Source organism: Apiospora kogelbergensis, assembly GCF_038363985.1.
Source record: "Apiospora kogelbergensis strain CBS 113332 chromosome Unknown utg000003l_segment0_segment0, whole genome shotgun sequence".
Taxonomy (NCBI): Eukaryota; Fungi; Ascomycota; class Sordariomycetes; order Amphisphaeriales; family Apiosporaceae; genus Apiospora; species Apiospora kogelbergensis.
The window spans coordinates 499,839-517,899 of NW_027117420.1; the positions used below are offsets into that span (position 1 = coordinate 499,839).

Consider the following 18,061-nt stretch of genomic DNA (forward strand, 5'->3'; position numbering starts at 1 on the left):
TATGGTGGTAAAAATAGTATGACTCGACTTAAACACCAAGTTTAGTCACTAGATGCTTTTCACGTCGCCACTCGAGTGATTCATGGAGGTAGAATCGATGCTGATTCATGCCAGTCGTCATTCTTTCGAGGTCATATTAGTACAGCTGCTCTATGATGTGACCCATATCCCGTAACAGACACGGACAAGGCAATCTAGTTGTCTTCGGTGTTCTCGTTCTTGGCCAGATCGTTCTCCTTCAATAGCGTGGTGATCTCATCTGCGCTCCACAGGCGGTGATAGATCTTGCCATCCTCTGTCTGACCCACTGTCGCAAATTCAACTAGAGGCTTGGTGTCAGTATCGTGTCGATATAAAATAAGGGGTGCAGTGCGTGGGCCACATACTCTTCTCGCTGCTCAGCTTTGTCGAGTCCATGGTCTTGCTAAGCACCTTGACTGCCATAGCACACGCCTCCTTCAGGGTGCAGTCCTCCTTGTAGTCTTGCTTCAACAAGCTGGAGGCGCTTGCATTGTTGGCACCGGCACTTGTTGCCTTCCAGCCACCGTAGTTGCCCGAGGGGTTGCTGAGGTAGAGCTGAAACTGGCGCTGGGGGTCCCACCCGGCGTAAATGAAAGAGACGCCGAAGGGTCGGAGACCACCGTGTTGTGTGTATCCTTGCTTAAGGTCGCAAAGTCGTCGCACAAGCTGCTCGCAGGGAATGTCTTCGTTGTAGGTAAGGAGGTATCGCTGGGCGGCTTGGCGGGCGTAGTTGATGAGGATGTTGGCATCGGCCGTCATGCCAGCGACAGCACAGATCATGTTGCTATGCATCGTCAGATTTTCCGAACAAAAGTTGCAACCAGTGAGCCTTGCACCTACTCATTCAGAATGTACAGCTTTTCGGCTGATGTGTCCTGCTCCAACAGCTTGGATGTGACCTTGCGTTCTGCGGCCAAGACAATGCCATCCTTGGCGAGGATTCCGATGGCGGTACCGGCGTGGGAAATGGCCTCGAGGGCATACTCGACTTGGTAGAGACGGCCTTCGGGGGAGAAGATTGTTGTCTGGGGAGACGATGGTCAATTTTGTTTGGTGCGGGCGGAGGAGCCGAACAGCTGCGATGCAAGATGGGGGGAGGCATGGTAGAGGGAGCTTACTCGGGAATCGTAGCGACGAGACATGGCGACGAGATCTGAAGGTGGAAATGGCCCGCAGCGGCTGTTTGGCTATTGCTGAATGGGACCTGAAGAGACAGCGGTGTTTCTTCTACGGTCGGGTTGGAGGTATCGTGGGTTGGATGTGTGGTGATGGGCGGGAAGGCTGAAGGAACGACGTAAGGTAAGTGCACTTGCAGTCGGTACAGGCAGAGAGCTGGCCAACGCAATTGATTGATACAGCGCTAGGGAAGGCTGGCGGGCGGGACAGGCTGCTGGCCTGGGAGCTGTAGCGGTGCTAGGCAAGAACCCACACGCGTCAAACAGTCGAGGCACAGGCAAGCAGCGTAGCCAGCTGCGATAAGATAAGACCGTCGACTACCCAGCCACAGATTCACGCGCCACACTGTCTGTCTGGGAAGGGAAGAGCTTCGAGCTCCTAGCTTCGAGCTTTAGCTTCTCTGTGGCGGAAGCTGTCTGGATCGAGACGAAGATTGAGTCAGACACGGGCCACTCATTAACCGGCTGGAAGGTTCTGGTCCGTGCGGTTTTGCAAAGTAGGTACCGATCAGGTATCTTGCCGTACGATGATAGCAGTGGCGGTACTTGCGACCGCAAACTGGAATCCCCATTCGGTCGATCAAGAATCCACCTCCGCTTCTCTTCTACTGCAACTCCTCCGCACCCCTTCTATCCGAGCCCTCCTAATCTTCATCACTTTGTTCTTCTCTCCACCCATCCTTCAATTCACTTTCTACAACCTCGCACCGCCGCTGAACGTGAGGGGTCACATCAATGCCTTCGACTCTACCACGACACCTACGCGACACAAGCCTGACGTGATCCGCCGTCTATCGAGTTCCGTTCGACATTTGCGACTGACAGATTCCCACCTCCCTCAAACTCCACTTTACGAGGCACGCGATCTCGCGACCGTGATTTTTCCCGTTTCTAGTCGCAACACACCGGCTCATCGCTCGTCGCGCAATCCGCTCGAACGCCCTCAGCTACTCGTCCAGTGGCGCCTGACACTTCGCGGCCCGGCTGGCACACTCACAATCCGACAAACCCGTGTGGGGACTTTTTCTCTCCTGATCGTAGGTTGGAGGGAATAGGTCGACTTGGGAATAGAGCTTGTTGTTGGCATCAACACAAGACAAGACTCTGCCCACACTTGCGACAGCGCAGCCATACTACTTGCCTGCGTCTGCCTTTTCTCCAAAGCAATAGTTGAATCTTGCTGCGTAGAGTTCTCCCATGATTGCCCGGCCAGTGACCGCCTGCTCTACCATTGCGCTTCCCAATCTGTCTGCAAGCCACTCTTCGTAAATACATCTGTCGCATGCAAAGCGGTCCATCCTGCAAACATCGGGCTACCAAACAGATCACAGCAAACCACACATTCACACATCCGCCCCAACGTATAAGAACACAGAACAGCTTCATCCCGTAACAGGTTTACTCACCCACAATGTCTGGTAAGCGCACCTCTCACAATCGTACTCGCGCATCACAGGCGCCTTTACCTGCGCGTCCTTCGCCGCCCTCATCCTCTGTCTCTACACGGAGCAGAAGAGGCGGCGCAACAAGTGTCGAGGCGCATGGCGAAGTCGTCATGGCCTCCCAACCGTCAATCTCTCCTCGCTATCTCACGCGCAATCTAACACGTAACCTGTCACAACCAGCTGAGCAAGAGCCACGACGATCGGTGCGCGCCACTAAAGGTCAGCACACCAAAGCCTTCGAGGCCCTCGAGAACGGCCCTCAGCCGAGTAAGCGGAAGCAGTCGGCTAAGAAGGGCAAAAAGGTGGCACAGAAGGAAGAGGAGGAAGAGGACGAGGAGGTCATCCGTTGCGTGTGCGGCGCCATCTCTCAGGACAACGACGACCCCAACGAGCCATGGATCGCCTGCGAAAAGTGCGGCGCCTGGCAGCACAACGTGTGTATGGGCATGAGCATCTTCGATGACGATCTACCTAAGGAGTATTTCTGCGAACAATGCAAACCCGAAGACCACAAGGAGCTCCTTGAGGGCATGGCCCAGGGCGAAGAGCCTTGGGTCACAAGGCGACAAAAGCACGAGGACGAGACCAAGAAGAAAAAGGGCGGCAAGAAGGGCAAGGCCAAGAGGGTCAGCGACTCCAAGGACCGGACGTCACCCGCAGCCTCGGCTTCCAAGGCCAAGCCATCGCCTACCCCTGAGGTGAAGAAGGAAGAAGAGCCCGTGAAGGGCAAGCGGAAACAACGCGATCACTCACAGGGTCCCCAGAGCAAGCTGCGCAAAGTTGCCGAGACCCAGGTTGCTCCGTCTACGCCCAAGTACACACCACCGGAAGACTTGGCCACCAGTGCTGATAAGCTGGAGCCTGCGGCCCGAAAGAAGGTTGCCCAAGGCCTGCAGAAGTCTCTCGAGGCTGCGCTCGACGTAGCGATTAAGGAACGTCTGTTCAGCATCCCGAAAGACGGCAACAAGAAGAGCATCGTAGAACGCCATGCCCTCGAGATTGAGCGCGCCCTACACGACAACCATAGCCAGCAAGCCGCCTCAGCCCAGGCACGCACTCTGATCTTCAACCTTAAGAGGAATGTGCCGCTGGCTGTTCGCGTCTTCGACCGCACCCTAACGCCGCCCACTGTCGCCACTATGTCCACAAACGAGCTGGCCACCGAAGAGCTGCAACGGGAGACGGCCGAAATGAAGGCCAAGGCCGACAAGCAGTCCACATTGGTAGCTGAGGAGGGCCCTCGGGTTCGACGTACCCACAAAGGTGAAGAGATTGTCGAGAACGAGAGCTTCGCCACCACCACGGAAGAGGTGCCCTCGGTTCTACGCAGGCAGAGCGTTAAGGGCGCCTCTGCCGGCGAATCGAGTAAATCTCCTAACCAAGGTGCAGCCTTTGGGACATCGGGCGCCGAGCGACCAAACAAACCTCTCCGTGTCGATACTGGCTCACAGAAATCACCGAAACACAACGACTTCGACATTGACAATGTCTACTCGAAAGTGCGGTCGCCGTCAGCATCTGCCCATCAGCGTCGTCCGTCGGCGCCAGTTCCTCCCACGGGTCCTGGTGTCGACCCGGATGTTGATCGTTTGTTGGACGATGGCACCGAATCGCCACCCTACTCACCAACCGAGAACCTGGATCCCGATGTGGTGTGGCACGGTGACCTGAAGATGGGGAACACGGCCGAATTCCGAGCTATTGCCAAGTATGCTGGCGGTGCGGATCTAAGCAAGCAAAGTGGTATAGCCTGGAACGACCTCATCCCGGTTGTCTTGAACGTGGCTGGCCGCATCCCCGAGGACAAGGCGGTGCCATATCTATGCGGTTTGAGGTATAACAACCAGATTGACCTAGTTATCACCAGTCTCTCGGTGGCCGATCCCAACGACGCCGCATCACGGACCAACTTCCAAACCGTCGTAAACTACTTCATGTCGAAGAAGAGGTACGGCGTCGTGGGCGACAGAAAGATGGGCAACGTCCGGGATACCTACCTCGTACCTATACCTGAAGGTGACAGCCCCTTACCGGAACCTCTTCAGAACATCGAAGGCCATCTCATTCCCCAGAACAGGACAGAACCTCTCTTGCTGTTGATCTTTGTGTATCGCGACGAAAAGCTCCAGCCTTTTGTCAGCACCGAGCCTCAGATGCCAGTGCCACAGGGTACTCCGACTCCAATGTCGATGCAGGCCTCTACCCCGGTACCTGATCGGCGGCAATCATCTGTGACCGGACCTACCTGGTCACCAGCAACACCACAGGCACCTCCCAGTGCGACATTCCCGTCTCATCAGAGCCATACTCCCATCCCGCCTCCTGTCATTCCTGGTCAAGCTGCACCCGCTGCATCACAAGCTCAAAGCCCTGCTCCCCAACCTCCCCATCAGGGCCAGCCACAAACTCAGCCGCAGCCTCAGGCTCCCCATCAATATCAACAACAACCGCCTCAACCACAACCACAAACTCAGCCCCAATACCATCCTCAGCCCCACGCCCAACCTCAGTATCATGCTCAAGCCCAGCATCAGCCTCAACAACAGCCGCAGCCGCAGTATCAGGCCCAACCATCTCCTCAGATGCAGCAGCCGCCCCAGTTTCAGCCACAACCACCGGCGCAGCCTCCTCGACAGACACCGGGCCCGGTAGCTCCCTCACCGGCTCCTCCGGCTCAAGATATTGAGGCAACTAAGCGGGCGCAGGCCGAGGGCGAGGAAAAGGCACGTCAAGTCCTAGGTCCTCTGTTCAATAGTCCCACGGTGACCTTCTTGCTGCCCCACGCTGCTCGCATGAAAGAGGGCGAATGGAACGCGGTCAAGCGGTGCTTGGATCGAGACCCGCGGGCACGCGACGACCTTCCGCTGCTCAGCAAGTTGTTGACCGAGGAAGGAAACAACGCGCGTCAGAACGGCCAGACGCAGGCGCCACAGCAGCAGCCGAATAGCGCATCGCCAGGTGTTGTACAGACGACGCTGGCTGCGGCTGCGGCCAATCTACCCCCCGGAGCACCCCCGTCAGCGCCATCTGCAGCTGTCCAACCTAAGGCGTAAGACAGTTGCAGATGGCTTCGTTTTACTTCTATTCAGTATTATTGTCTTGATAGTCGGACGTAAGATCCGCCTGTACTTTGGTAGTGTACTATGAAGAAAAGAGTAAAGCACAATGCAGATGATATTTACTACCCGATTCGCGGAGACTTGACCTTAACTGCCGCTATTATGTGACGATGTGACAGACCAGTCCTGTACTATAGGCGCTCACCAATGCTTGCTGATATGTCTCCTGGTGCTGGTGATAGATCATTGGCATTGTCACAAAGCGAGTCTTGGTATGACAGCATGACTTTGTCAGGGGTAATGGAAGGTAGTATGACAGTCATGGGCATCATTGGTTAGACACTCCAGAAACAGTGGTTGACGGAGATCGTATGTGGTAAAATCTTCCTGCCGGACCAAATACGGCGGATGCGATCCGAAGCGGTCACCGTCGCTTCGGATGAGCGGTCCTGCGAAACCGATTTCGTGAAAAGGCACATTCCGATAGGTCTAGCTTCGACAGGGGCCCAGCTTGCGCACTAGTCTGGCCACGCTGGCTCTCACATCGTGGGAACAACATTGAACATTGCACGGCATAGCAGAGCAGGCTACACGCCAGATTGTCGCCGCGCAGGTCTGGTTCTCTGAAGTTCCGATATCCGAATTGGGATCCCAAAAACCCAGGGCCAGTCAATCAAACTGAATCACGGGGGCCCCGGAAGCACCATCCAGTCAGATCCCGAACCTCCAACGGAACTTCCCGGGGGCTCATGATCATTCAACAAAATGGGGAAAGATCATGCAGCTGCCCATCATCCTGGTTAGCGTCTATCTGGCGCCTTGTCAGCGCCCCTTGGCACGGCGCCCAAGTAGACTTGAAGCCGTGAGATTCTTCAGGTTACGACGTAAACACCAAAGCCTTCCGCCCGCAGGATCCGGTTCAGGTCATCATGCGATGCAACTCCGCGTCAACTCTTATGCCAAGGAATGAGGAAAGCTGGAGTCGAGGCAAAGCGTGATTTTGGCATCCCGAAAGCAGCGAAATTCCCCAGACTGTGGGACGATATGCCAACCTCAACCGGGAACTCTCCCGTATTCTCATCCCGGTTCACATCCTTGATGACAGGCTTTCCTAAAGGGCCATGAGTCAGCAAAGACTGCTGATATCTGTAGCCAGGCTGCTTCTGGACATCCACAGACGTCAGTCAGCCACAGTACCGCTCTTCGAGGCATATTCTTCAAGAAAGCAACGACTGGCATGACGAGTAGAGATTTGTTTCTCATCGATGTCTTGGCAAGGGCCGTTGGGTTCTACCACCCACCCCAGTATCTGGGTCTATCATGGCCTACTAGTATCTTGGCAGTAAACTCTCGATCCCAGTATCCCAGGTCCAGGGCTGTCTGTAATACGGCCGTGGCCTCCGAATTCCCAAATGTGCACTTCTTAAGATTCCTAGGTTCACACACCGGTCTACTTAAGTTTGATTGCCTGCCACAAGATGCGTCGTAACTGATAGCTAGCCAGTGTTCCCATCGCTGAGCTGCTTTCAAGTTCAAAATGTTTAGAAGCACTCTGGTTCTCAGCAGTCTGGCCGCTCTTGTCCAAAGCGTGGCCCTGGTCACGCGTGCTGAAATCTACCAATGCCTTGGAGCCTCTGGCATCCCGAACGACCATAAGGGCACCAGCGACTGGAATCTCCATGCTGCCCCATTTAACATCCGTATCCCTTACACCCCTGTGGCCGTTGCTGTGCCTGAAACCACGGATCAGATCCGAAAGGCCGTTCTATGCGGCAAGAGTCTCGGTATTAAGGTATCGGGAAGGTCGGGAGGTCATAGCTACGCCAACTACGGGCTTGGTGGTGACAATGCTCATCTTGTTATCGAACTGTCACGCATGTCCGATGTGAGCGTTGACAAGGACACAAATATCGCCACCGTACAAGCCGGTACAAGGCTTGGCCATCTTGCAACGGTTCTCTACGAAAAGTACGGCCGAGCTGTTGCTCATGGCACATGCCCCGGGTAAGTAGTTATAAATAATGCTTCAATGAGAACATAGTAGCTAATAGCATGTATAGCGTCGGTGTTTCTGGCCACGTTGCCCATGGTGGCTTTGGCTTCAGCTCCCACATGCACGGGCTCGCTCTCGATTTTGTTGTGGGCGCCACTGTGGTTCTTGCCAATGGCGATGTGGTTGAAGCCTCGGAGACTGTGAATGCTGATTTGTTCTGGGCCATCCGGGGAGCTGGGTCGAACTACGGCATCATTACCTCCTGGCGTCTGAAAACCATCGAGGCACCGACAACTCTCACATATTTTGGTGTCTCTCTAGGGTGGAACCACAGCACCGCCACCGCCGGCCTCAATGCCCTTGAGCAATACGCCAAGCACGAAATGCCTCGCGAGTTGAACTTCCGTGTCTCCGACTACAACCGCGGTGCCCCTGGAATCGAGGGGCTTTACTATGGCACAGACGAGCAGCTGCGCGCCGCCATCGCCCCTTTGCTCACCAAGGCTGCGCCAGAGGCCAAATTCTCACTTTCAAAGACCGTAAACTGGAAAGAGGCCGTCACGTACTACGCTTTCAACGAAACCATCGACTGGACCTGGCCCAGCCCGGTGAGTTGACCGATCTTGTCCATGAACCCTAAAGAGGGAGCACTACTAACCCAACTCCGCAGCAAGAGAACTTCTACTCGAAGAGTTTGACGCTGAAAGGACTCAACGGGACCTCGGCCCAGAACTTTGTCGACTACTGGTTCGAGACGGCCAACAAGGTCGTGGACCGCAACTGGTGGTTCCAGCTGGACATGCACGGAGGGAAGAACTCGGCCATCAGCCAGGTGTCCAACGCCGACACGGCTTACGCGCACCGCGACAAGCTCTTCATCATCCAGTTCTACGACCGCGTTCCCAACGACGTCGCCTATCCAGCCGACGGCTTCTCGTTGCTAGATGGCTGGGCGGACGCCACCACGGCGCCCCTGCCGGCGTCGGACTGGGGCAAGTACATCAACTATGTCGACGCCAATATCGACCAGGCCACGGCACAAATGCTTTACTACGGGGTCAACCTACCCAAGCTGCAGCAGCTCAAGGCCAAATTTGATCCGGAGGAGCTCTTCTGGTACCATCAGTCGATTAGGCCGTCTTAGAGGAACGGGGGTATCTCAAACACGCTACAGAAAACGGGATGTATCGTAACATATATAAGTCCAAGGCTTGAAGTACGGTGTTGGGCTTTAACTTAAGAATGAAAGATGAAGACACATGGCGACGGCATTGCACTCGCAGGTTATCACTAATGATACACTGTCTATGGATATATTGACCAAACACAACCCTCGGTAGACGGATACAGTTTCTTATCCAAACCAAGCTACAAACGACATCTCTTTCCCTCTCCGTTACAGACATAAACATACATGCAGCGGCACCTCCCGTCTCCCACTTGCGCTTTAAGGTGCTATTGCATCCACGATCCAGGGGCCGCGGCTATTCAATGTTTGATTCTCGGTGAACCTGGCTCGAAGCACCGCCCGGATGGCCCGACGCATGCGTGCGTTGTTTTGGTGGACTCGAAAATTCTCGCGTACGATGCGGCGCGTGGCATTGCCCTGGCCCCGAACATTGATATCGTAGTTCAGTGTGGACTCGCGCAGCATTTGGAACAATACGACGCCCAGGTCCGGCAGCAGATTTCGCAAGCCTTGCAGCGTCTCGACGTCGTCGGGTGGGCGCAGTGGCGCGGGATCCTCGATATGGCGTATGAGCCAGACGCCAATGGCAACGCAGCTTATTTGCGAGAACTTGGCCTTGATGTTAGGGTGCGTCGTGTTTTGCACTGGTGAGGGAGAGGGGTTGTTAGACGTCGTAACTCAACTTCAGACAGGACAACAGGTTGAGAGCCAGGGTTGTGCAGATTACTCACGCCTTCTCAGCGCCCTATAGCGCACTCTCACAACGGGTATGATGCCCCTCATCCACTGAGGGATGGCATTGGTCCAAAATTCGCGCATTTCGGCCCATCTGGCCGCATGTCCCCGGTGCCAGGGATCGTGCCACGAGATCTGATTGTTCTGTGCACGATGGAGTGTGAGTCTCCTACGGCTGTGTTCACAAGCGGACTGGGCAAGAAGGGGAGACTCACTTCTCGATCATAGACGCTCATCGAGTATACCTGGTCATTGTATCTGCCTCCAAGCGGTAGCTCGTGCCTGTGGAACCAACACCACAGCCTATATTTACGTCCATTCGGCACCCAGCGTATGGGGTGTGTCACTATCGAGGTCCACGCTCCGCTATAGTCGCGTCTCAGATGCGTGCTGACGTGAGACGCTCTACCTTGCAAAGCATAGTCCATCTTGGTTTGCGTTCTGGTCCAGTCGTACCCTGGGCCTGGGTTTCGGGGCACATCCACACATGATTGATTGCCTTTCCAGTGGAAATACGCCCACTAGCCACGGCAAGGTCGATTAGCAAATACGTGCGAGGGTCCAGGGTGTCGGCGATCAGCAACATACCGCTGCCTGTTCTCGCGGAGGAGAATGCAAGTTGTACGCATTGAGCGCGAGCGATATGCTGCTGTCCAAGAAGTACTCGTTCTTTATCACTTGAATCCCCAATGTTAGTAGGATGGCAATGTGAGCTCGATAGACTGTATACATACTGTTTCCATCGGGAGGCAACCGCAGCAAAGTCTTGGTGAACTTCTGGATAGGGACTGCTTGTTCAAAATCGGGTTGGACCTTCCTCGTCGCTCCGGCACGGTTTTCTATGACTTCAAAGGGCCACGGAGCATCCTGTCAGAGTTAGTGACAAGTCTCCTGGGAAACACTGCCATGGAAGAGGAACAGATCAGACTCACCCAATAAGGGACATTCGGAGAATGGGGGAAGGTCCGATTATAAATGAGAGGAGGTCTTTGCCTTCCAGGGATTCTATACGGCACGGTATACATTTTGAAGCCAACATTCGCTGTGGGGCTTCTTCACGATACCAACAGATTGCGACGAGAATCCAATCATCGCCATTCAACAGCACATTATCAAGCTTGGAGGAACAATGGGCGGGTATCTTTCCGCAAGCAGCAGGTGCGACGCTTCACTTGACAAAGGATCTAGGTCATACAACATAAAGAGAAAATATGTACAAGGAAGGATCAACACGGAGGTCATTGGACAAAAGAGTCTGCTGAGAGCGATTGTCAAAAAAGCCTTGCCATATGCAGATTCGGACCAGCGTTTCTTCTATGGCGTGGAAAGCCCAATGATGCTATCCTCCCACGCCCGCTTGACGTCTTCCAGAAGCCCATCAACTGTCAGAACATCCATCGCCGTGCCGGCCAGCGCCTTGCCTACCCTGAGCGCCTTCTCGAACGCGTCCCTTGTGCCGCTTGCGTAGGTGAAGTCGGGGCTGTGCGGCCCGTTGCCCTGCGGGCCCGGCACGATGGCGAACCCGGGACTGAGGCTCGGCATGGCGTAGCTGACATCGCCCTGGTCCGTGCTGGCCCCGCTGCGGCCGAGCATCTCGTCGAGGTCCTGGTCGGCCGGGATCATCTGCGACGGCGAGGACGGCGAGACGAGCGCGTTGAAGTAGCGCATGTACGAGGCGCCCAGCGGCCGGTTGGGCACGTGGTCCGCGTAGGCCATGCCGGGCGCGAGCTTGAGGGTGGCGCCCGTCGCCGTGGCCCCGGCCTCGAAGCACCTCCGGACCTTGACCACGAGCTCGTCGAGACGCGCCTGCGTGTTGGCGCGCACGACGAAGTTGCCCGCCGCGTACGCGTGGATGATGTTGGGCCGCGAGCCGCCGTCAGTGATGTTACCTTGAACCACGTCGCCCGGCATGGTCTGCTGGCGCAAGACCGACAGGCCGTTGTAAGCCGTGATCAAGGCGTCCAGCGCGTTGATGCCTAGCCAGGGGCTGGCGGCCGCATGCGCTTCCCGGCCAAAGTACTCTACACGGAGCTCCGTGTAGGCTGATGTGCGAGTCAGTGCGTGGTTACGCGTGATGCCCGGGTGGGAAATGAGGTTGAGATCGACTTTGTGGTCTTTGTAGGCTCCGGCCTGGAGCAGTTTGATCTTGCCGCCCCCTCCTGTCGTGGTTTAGCGAGGACTTTCTTGAGCGTGCAGTGTCGGATGGTGATACTTGCCTTCTTCTGCAGGTGTTCCGAACAAGACGACCTTCCCGGCGAGTCGATTGCCCTTCATGACCTCAGCCGTTGCTAATGCCCCTGAGACGGAGGCTGTCGCAATGAGGTTATGACCGCACGCATGGCCGATTCCCTCGAGTGCGTCTAGCTGCATTTAGTACAGGTTTCAGCGATTTCAACGAATCAGAGACTCACCCATCTCGCAATTGAATGAGATCGCAGGTCCTTTCTTGCCGCTGTCCCACACCGCCACCCAAGCCGTCTTCAAGCCATAGGCAGAGGGCGTTACTTTCCAGCCGTCAATGCTTTTCATGAATGTCGTCAAAGTCTCATGAGCAATGAATTCTTCGTAGCCCAACTCCGGATTGTCGTGAATCTTCCTGTTGACTGCCCACAGCTTGTCCGATATGCGCTCAATTGCATCGTTGATCTCGGCCAAGTAACGCGGGGAAGAGTGCGACAGGCTCGGCGTCACGTCTTGGTGAGAAACCACCACGAAGTCGTCGGGGTCAACCCGCATCTTGGATATGAGCCCGTACTGAATTTATCCAGGGTTTGAACACTCTGGATTGATGCTTTTGAGTGAAGCTTCGCCCATTCGTCGGGGATGTCCTGCCGGGAAGTCTAGGATGTGAATTGCGGCAGCTGAAGCCGGCAGTGTGTGGGGGGTTCGGCCTACCCCGGCATTTCCCCCCTTTTCCATTCGGTGCCCCCCCTCACAACATTGCGCACCCTGAATGATTGACTGTCATCTCCAATTCTGGGGCCATGCCCGGCCACCTCCGTTATTCTACCCCAGTCCTTAATATCGACCATTGCGTCCATAGTCCAGGCTCGGGCGATGATCAAATCCCTCCAGCAACGTCAACAGGCCAATCACGTCTTTTCTGTAGATATTCACCAGAGTCTTTTGGCTATGTAGGGTAACGAAAGCGTGCGTTTTCCCAGGTTTCATACTGGACATTTGATACCGCTTAAATGCCCCCTTTGAAAGGGCTATTAGACAGTGATAGCGATGCGCCGCCGTCGATCACCAACGTATGCCCATTCACATAGCTGGAGGCTGGGGAGGCAAGAAATGCCACCGCATCGGCCACCTCCGCAGGCTTGATCAATCTTCCCATGGGCAGATCACCCAGCATCTCCTTCTTTACCTCGGGAGATGACTCAAGAAAACGATCCATCATCGGCCCCGAGACATACGAAGGAGCAACAGCGTTGACTCGAATGCCCCTGCCAGCATTCTCGATAGCAGCTGTCTGCACCATACCCTTGACGGCATGCTTTGCTGCGATGTAGTTCCCTACGCCCAGGAATGCGCCCTCCGAGGCCAAGGAAGTGAGCATTACAATGCTGCCTCTGGTTGGAGGTCTGTCAACCACCGTCGTTGGCACGACGGCCTCCTGGTTGTGCATGACACGCAAAGCGGCGCGGGTTAACAGAAAGCAGCCAATGTTATGAACATCATCGAGGCTCCTCCAATCTGCAAGGGACATGTCACGGATAGGGGTCTGATTTGCGGCCCCGAACTAAGCGTCCCGTCAGGAATTAGTAAGATATCGCTTGCTGTGTTGTGGATGGAGAAGAAGGCTTACACCAGCAGTATTCACAAGCACGTCAATGCGGCCATGGTCGTTAACAACATCCGTCACGAGGCCATCAACTTCGTCTTCGTTGCGCACATCAACGGCATGTGCGGTTGCTTGGAAGCTCCCTGAATCGTTGCCTCGTGCGTTTTGGCATAGAGCCACTGTCTCCTTGGCGGCATCGAGGTTTAGATCGGCACAAACCAGGACATCGGCACCAAGCGAAGCTAAACGCTGAGCAACCGCTTTCCCAATTCCGCTTCCTATTACCAAGTCTGCTTAGTGGCATGCAGCAGAGAGACGGTTGGTGGGACGAACCAGCTCCGGTTACGATGACTACACCCCGAATATCCATATCGATGGATGTCTTTGACACAAGCGAATGTGATATGGGACAAAGCGGAATCGGTTTCGAGTGCTACAACACTCAACCAAGTACGATAGGCATCCGTCGTTGGCTCCAATGCTTGGCCGATCGTATGACGGCATGCGGGGCAAGAGGGTGTTGGCTGCGGGTAGAGTCGACCTGCCTAGAGAGGTTAAGTCCGGAGCATCTTATAAAATAATTACTAGACCCTCCGCACTGCTTTCGATGAACACTTCATGAGCTCAAACACCCTGGCTTCTCTCTCGGTAGGTTTCAGGTCTCGGGAATAGCATCTCAGAGTCCAGTGCAGACCAACAGATCACCATGACCTGGAGAAAGACGGATATAGAAGGGGTGTATTCCCGCCCAATTGGTGAAAACGAGAGTTTCATCAAATTCATCGGCGATGCAGGACTGCAGCTAGAGCAAAAGCGCGAGGGCTGGGCCATCAATTCCACGGCTACTATTGCTCCCACGGGGTCCCTGGCTTCTTCAGACTTGGTCGCTCTTTTCCGACGCGCCTGGGCACACCTGCGCTTCCAGCATCCGAGTCTTGCAGTCGAGGTGGCTGCACCCCCGATAATGACACTACCTTCGTCTACACTGTCCCTGCCGACGGAGCTGCCCTCGACGGCTGGGTCGATCAGACTTTCAGCGTTGCCGCGGATGCCAGCTCATCCGCTGACGTGATCCGAACTTTCCAGCCCTCACCTTTCGCGAGACTGGTATGGATCCCGCGCTCTGGTGAGCTTCTCGGGCATACCTCGCACTGGCGCACCGACGGGGTCGGCGTGCTTCTCCTGCTAGACGCCTTCCTTGCTCTCGCCTCCGATCCCGCACTCGCCGACCCGGCCTCGTTGGCATGGGGGACGGAGGTCGAGCGCCTCACGCCATGTGTCGAAGACGCCGCCGCGATGCCCACGGAATCGACGTCCGAGCTGAAGGCGCGCGGCGCCGCCCTCGTCGGCACCTTTGCCCACGCGGCCGGCGCCATCGGGCTCCCGTTCCTGGGCGACGCGGCGACGCTACCGGGCGGAACGCGCAGCGCCTCGCTCGTGTTCGACGAGGCGGAGACAAAGAAGATCGTCGCAGCCTGTAAGCAGCACGGCGTCAGCGTGCACCTGGCTATGCATGCGAGCGTGGCGGGGGCCAACTACGCCCTGGCCGACGCGGTGGACCGTGACAGCAAGCATTACACCAGCACGGTGCGCTTCGCGCTGCGGCCGTACCTGCCGGCGCCGTACTCGACGCCCGCCGCGGCGGCCGGGCTGTACTCGACGGGCTGGATGACGCGGGTGGATCCGCGCATGTCGTGGGCCGAGCGCGTACGGAGCTACGCCGGAGAGTACAAGAAGGGTGTCACGCGCGAGTTCCTTGACGCCCATCGCGAGTACGCGGCGCAGCTGGGCGCCATGATCCGCGGCCTCAAACCAGGAGACGGACCGCCGCCGAGCGACATGGACATCAGCAGCATTGGGGTTGTGGAGAAGATGGTACGCAACTTCTATGGTACTTCACAGGCCGGCCTGGAGGTCAAGGCTGTTGGCCTCGGTGTCGAGATCTTGTCTCGGCAGGGTACCACATTTATCTGGACATTTCGCGACCAGCTGAACCTCAGTGTCACCTACAACGAGTCTTTCCATACTGATGAACAAATGCAAGAGTTTGTTCGTACGGTCAGGTTGCAGCTTCTGGGAGGCCTATTTCCTGGGGGGTGAGTGAAGACGCAGCGAATTAGCCGGAAGTTGTTAGGAATATGGTCGTTGAGCACACATGTATCGTGAATAGAATTTGTACATCAACGACTCTCATAAATTAGAAGAGCCTGCCCTTCTTGAATTCTGGTATATTCGAGAAAATACAAATGTCAGACTCGGAATCATTCTTGATTCTTTAATAACTGGTAAGATTTTATGGCCTCTTTTCGTACCCCTTTATACAACCCAACACCACTAACGCCCCAGACACCACTGTCACCATCAAGTCAACGCCGTTATCACAACTAATACCATCATTGCTAAGAAACCGCTGTCTCCCGCCCTTGCTGATCCTCATAGCGACACAGCTGCTCCTGAGCCTTAACAGAAATTTGCGGGAGGGATCCTGCTTCGGCTTTGGTTTTAGCCGCAGCTGTGTCCATGGGGCGGATGCTGCCGAGGATAGGCAAGAGAAAGACGCCCATCAGAGCCACCACCACCTTCCATTGTAGGATAGAATCCAGGACCTGCTCGAATGCGTTTCGACCAAGGGCTTTCCTGTCTTCCAGAGGCATAATTTCCTGGCTCAAAATGTGCAGCATGTGGCCAAGGATGTAGAGAGCGACGCAAGACGAATACACCATGGGTCGTACCGCCCAAGAGGCAACGTCCTCTAGAAGGCGAGAAGCGCGCTTTCGGAGACTGGTGGACCAGATTGCGACAAGAAGCAGCAGAAACATAATGATGCGAAACATACCATTCGGGTTTGTTTTCAACCATGTGGACCAGTAGTTAGTCACCCCCTCCATCGTGTTCAAGCAGGCTAAGGCGAGACAGCACTGGGCCGATGAGGATCGAGTTGCAGCAAGAACCTGCAGCCAGGACGGCTCCAGGGGGGCTCCTTCTATAGTGTACATTTTCTGTATTCCTTGGTAGTCAAGCCACACCTGGACTGCGCTGTGTAGTGTGATTGAAATTAGAGCGGCTTGAAGAAGCTCGATCATACCGTACACCGTCAGCGTAACGAGGGCGGCGTAGACTGCCACAGAGAATCCGAAGTGAACTCCTCGAGTCGCAGTCGTGGTTTTGCTCCTACCTGGTCGTGTGCGCACTTTGCCGGGAGAGACTGAAGCTCCAGGGACAGAGTGACAGCCTAGTGGAGCGATCACCTCGGTCAGCGGCAGAGTCAATATTATTGCTGCAGCGAGCCTGCTGTTGAACTTGATAGGGAGGCCCCAGGAAGAAAGGACCAGCACGGTAACAGAAAGATCAAACGCCCAATGTAGCCATGAACCCAAAGATGGACCCTTTGATGTATAGGCCCGGCCTGAAGAGGTTCCAGATGGTTGGGCCTTGGTAGCTGCTCTGCCCACGACAATCATGTCCTTCTCATCCTCACTAGCTGAGGAATCAATCAGGGTAGCGTCCGAGGAGTATCTTCTTATAACGTCTTCCGCAAGGTAGGCTGACTTAGCGATCGGTGCTTTAGAAGACGCATTCGAGTAAGGCTGTTGAATCTTAAGCGGCCTGATCTTTGACGTGATCTTGGTTCGGCCAAGTAAGATTGCTGCCACCGCCGTAATAGCGACAATCCTTTCCAGATCGGAGTCTCGCTGTTGTGTTTCTTGCTTAGGCCCAACGGAGTACAGAACCACGGAAGACACGTACGTCGCCACCCTTGCGAGTCCCACCAGGCAGCTGTTCCAAGAGAAAGTGAGGCGGTCGAATAGAATGAAATGCTTAGGTAGGCCAGCGGCGGAAACCTTGATCAGGCCCATGAGAACAGCTGAGCGATACGACAGATACAATGCATAGACCAGGTAATACCCCATGCCCACCATGTTCATCCAGACAGGGGCGGTCCGGTAGGGTATCTGTTGCACCATGTGCAGCGCGTAGATGATGCTCGGAAGACGCAGCCCAAGAATGCCCACCAGGTTGGCCCAGTCTGCCATGCGTCCCAAGCGGCCCGAGTCTGCCATCTTCTGCAAGGGTGACTTGGTAATGAGACCCTCGATTAACCGGGACTTGGTGCTGAGTTTGGAGAAGGTCTCGGTCAGCAGCGCCGCGTACATGACGTAGAGCTGCGCCGGCGGGTGTCCAGCGCCCAGGATGATGAGCATCGACACCACCGACCAGGCGTGGTGTGCGACGAGGGCAGTCGAGACCTGAGTACGTGGAAACTCGCCTATCCAGATGACAACTCGTGACACAATGCAGACTTTCTCCACCGTGGTTGCGTGCCATGGCGTGTCCACCAGTGTGGCATTCGCTGTTCCATTGCCCTGGATCGTCGCTATAGTGCAGGCGGGGACAAACACCACGGCCAGGAACTTGCCAACAAAGTAGGCAGAGATATAGCAAAGCTTCCGGTGGTTTGTCTTGAACTGTTCATACAGTGATGGGACTCGCCGCCGAATACAGTCTTCCACCCAGAAAGAGACTAGGCTGTAGCCAATGACCCCTAGAATCAGGGGTGTAGTGGGCAGGAGCTCGCTGAGCAACTCCCTTGACGCCATTGCTGTGATTGTATCGAGAATCTTTGTGACAAAAAAGGTCAAAATACATTCCGATTCTA

The 18,061-nt window shown here is 55.4% G+C and overlaps 8 protein-coding genes across 8 annotated transcripts; 3 read left to right on the forward strand and 5 right to left on the reverse strand.

Annotated features, from left to right (window-relative positions):
* Nucleotides 1-194: 194 nt before the first annotated feature.
* PG998_004837 (proteasome) lies at nt 195-1,163 on the reverse strand (the record flags this gene model as incomplete). Its single annotated transcript, XM_066871655.1, has 4 exons — nt 195-322; nt 387-805; nt 862-1,046; nt 1,140-1,163. The coding sequence occupies 4 exons, from the start codon at nt 1,161-1,163 to the stop codon at nt 195-197; spliced, it is 756 nt and encodes a 251-aa protein (XP_066731752.1).
* Nucleotides 1,164-2,607: 1,444 nt separating this feature from the next.
* On the forward strand, nt 2,608-5,694 carry PG998_004838 (PHD finger domain protein; the record flags this gene model as incomplete). Its single annotated transcript, XM_066871656.1, has 2 exons — nt 2,608-4,965; nt 5,152-5,694. 2 exons carry the CDS (start codon nt 2,608-2,610, stop codon nt 5,692-5,694), a joined length of 2,901 nt encoding a protein of 966 aa, XP_066731753.1.
* Nucleotides 5,695-7,237: 1,543 nt separating this feature from the next.
* On the forward strand, nt 7,238-8,837 carry PG998_004839 (glucooligosaccharide oxidase; the record flags this gene model as incomplete). Its single annotated transcript, XM_066871657.1, has 3 exons — nt 7,238-7,704; nt 7,761-8,301; nt 8,364-8,837. The coding sequence occupies 3 exons, from the start codon at nt 7,238-7,240 to the stop codon at nt 8,835-8,837; spliced, it is 1,482 nt and encodes a 493-aa protein (XP_066731754.1).
* Nucleotides 8,838-9,140: 303 nt separating this feature from the next.
* PG998_004840 (uncharacterized protein) lies at nt 9,141-10,642 on the reverse strand (the record flags this gene model as incomplete). The annotated part of the gene is made up of 6 exons (XM_066871658.1): nt 9,141-9,526; nt 9,614-9,786; nt 9,931-9,983; nt 10,027-10,211; nt 10,352-10,484; nt 10,550-10,642. 6 exons carry the CDS (start codon nt 10,640-10,642, stop codon nt 9,141-9,143), a joined length of 1,023 nt encoding a protein of 340 aa, XP_066731755.1.
* Nucleotides 10,643-10,931: 289 nt separating this feature from the next.
* Nucleotides 10,932-12,353, reverse strand: PG998_004841 (uncharacterized protein; the record flags this gene model as incomplete). Its single annotated transcript, XM_066871659.1, has 3 exons — nt 10,932-11,776; nt 11,834-11,977; nt 12,029-12,353. The coding sequence occupies 3 exons, from the start codon at nt 12,351-12,353 to the stop codon at nt 10,932-10,934; spliced, it is 1,314 nt and encodes a 437-aa protein (XP_066731756.1).
* Nucleotides 12,354-12,807: 454 nt separating this feature from the next.
* On the reverse strand, nt 12,808-13,774 carry PG998_004842 (oxidoreductase- short-chain dehydrogenase/reductase family; the record flags this gene model as incomplete). Its single annotated transcript, XM_066871660.1, has 3 exons — nt 12,808-13,362; nt 13,429-13,682; nt 13,738-13,774. The coding sequence occupies 3 exons, from the start codon at nt 13,772-13,774 to the stop codon at nt 12,808-12,810; spliced, it is 846 nt and encodes a 281-aa protein (XP_066731757.1).
* A 336-nt stretch (nt 13,775-14,110) lies between these two features.
* Nucleotides 14,111-15,504, forward strand: PG998_004843 (uncharacterized protein; the record flags this gene model as incomplete). The annotated part of the gene is made up of 2 exons (XM_066871661.1): nt 14,111-14,265; nt 14,346-15,504. 2 exons carry the CDS (start codon nt 14,111-14,113, stop codon nt 15,502-15,504), a joined length of 1,314 nt encoding a protein of 437 aa, XP_066731758.1.
* A 299-nt stretch (nt 15,505-15,803) lies between these two features.
* On the reverse strand, nt 15,804-18,002 carry PG998_004844 (uncharacterized protein; the record flags this gene model as incomplete). Its single annotated transcript, XM_066871662.1, has 1 exon — nt 15,804-18,002. The coding sequence occupies one exon, from the start codon at nt 18,000-18,002 to the stop codon at nt 15,804-15,806; it is 2,199 nt and encodes a 732-aa protein (XP_066731759.1).
* Nucleotides 18,003-18,061: the final 59 nt, after the last annotated feature.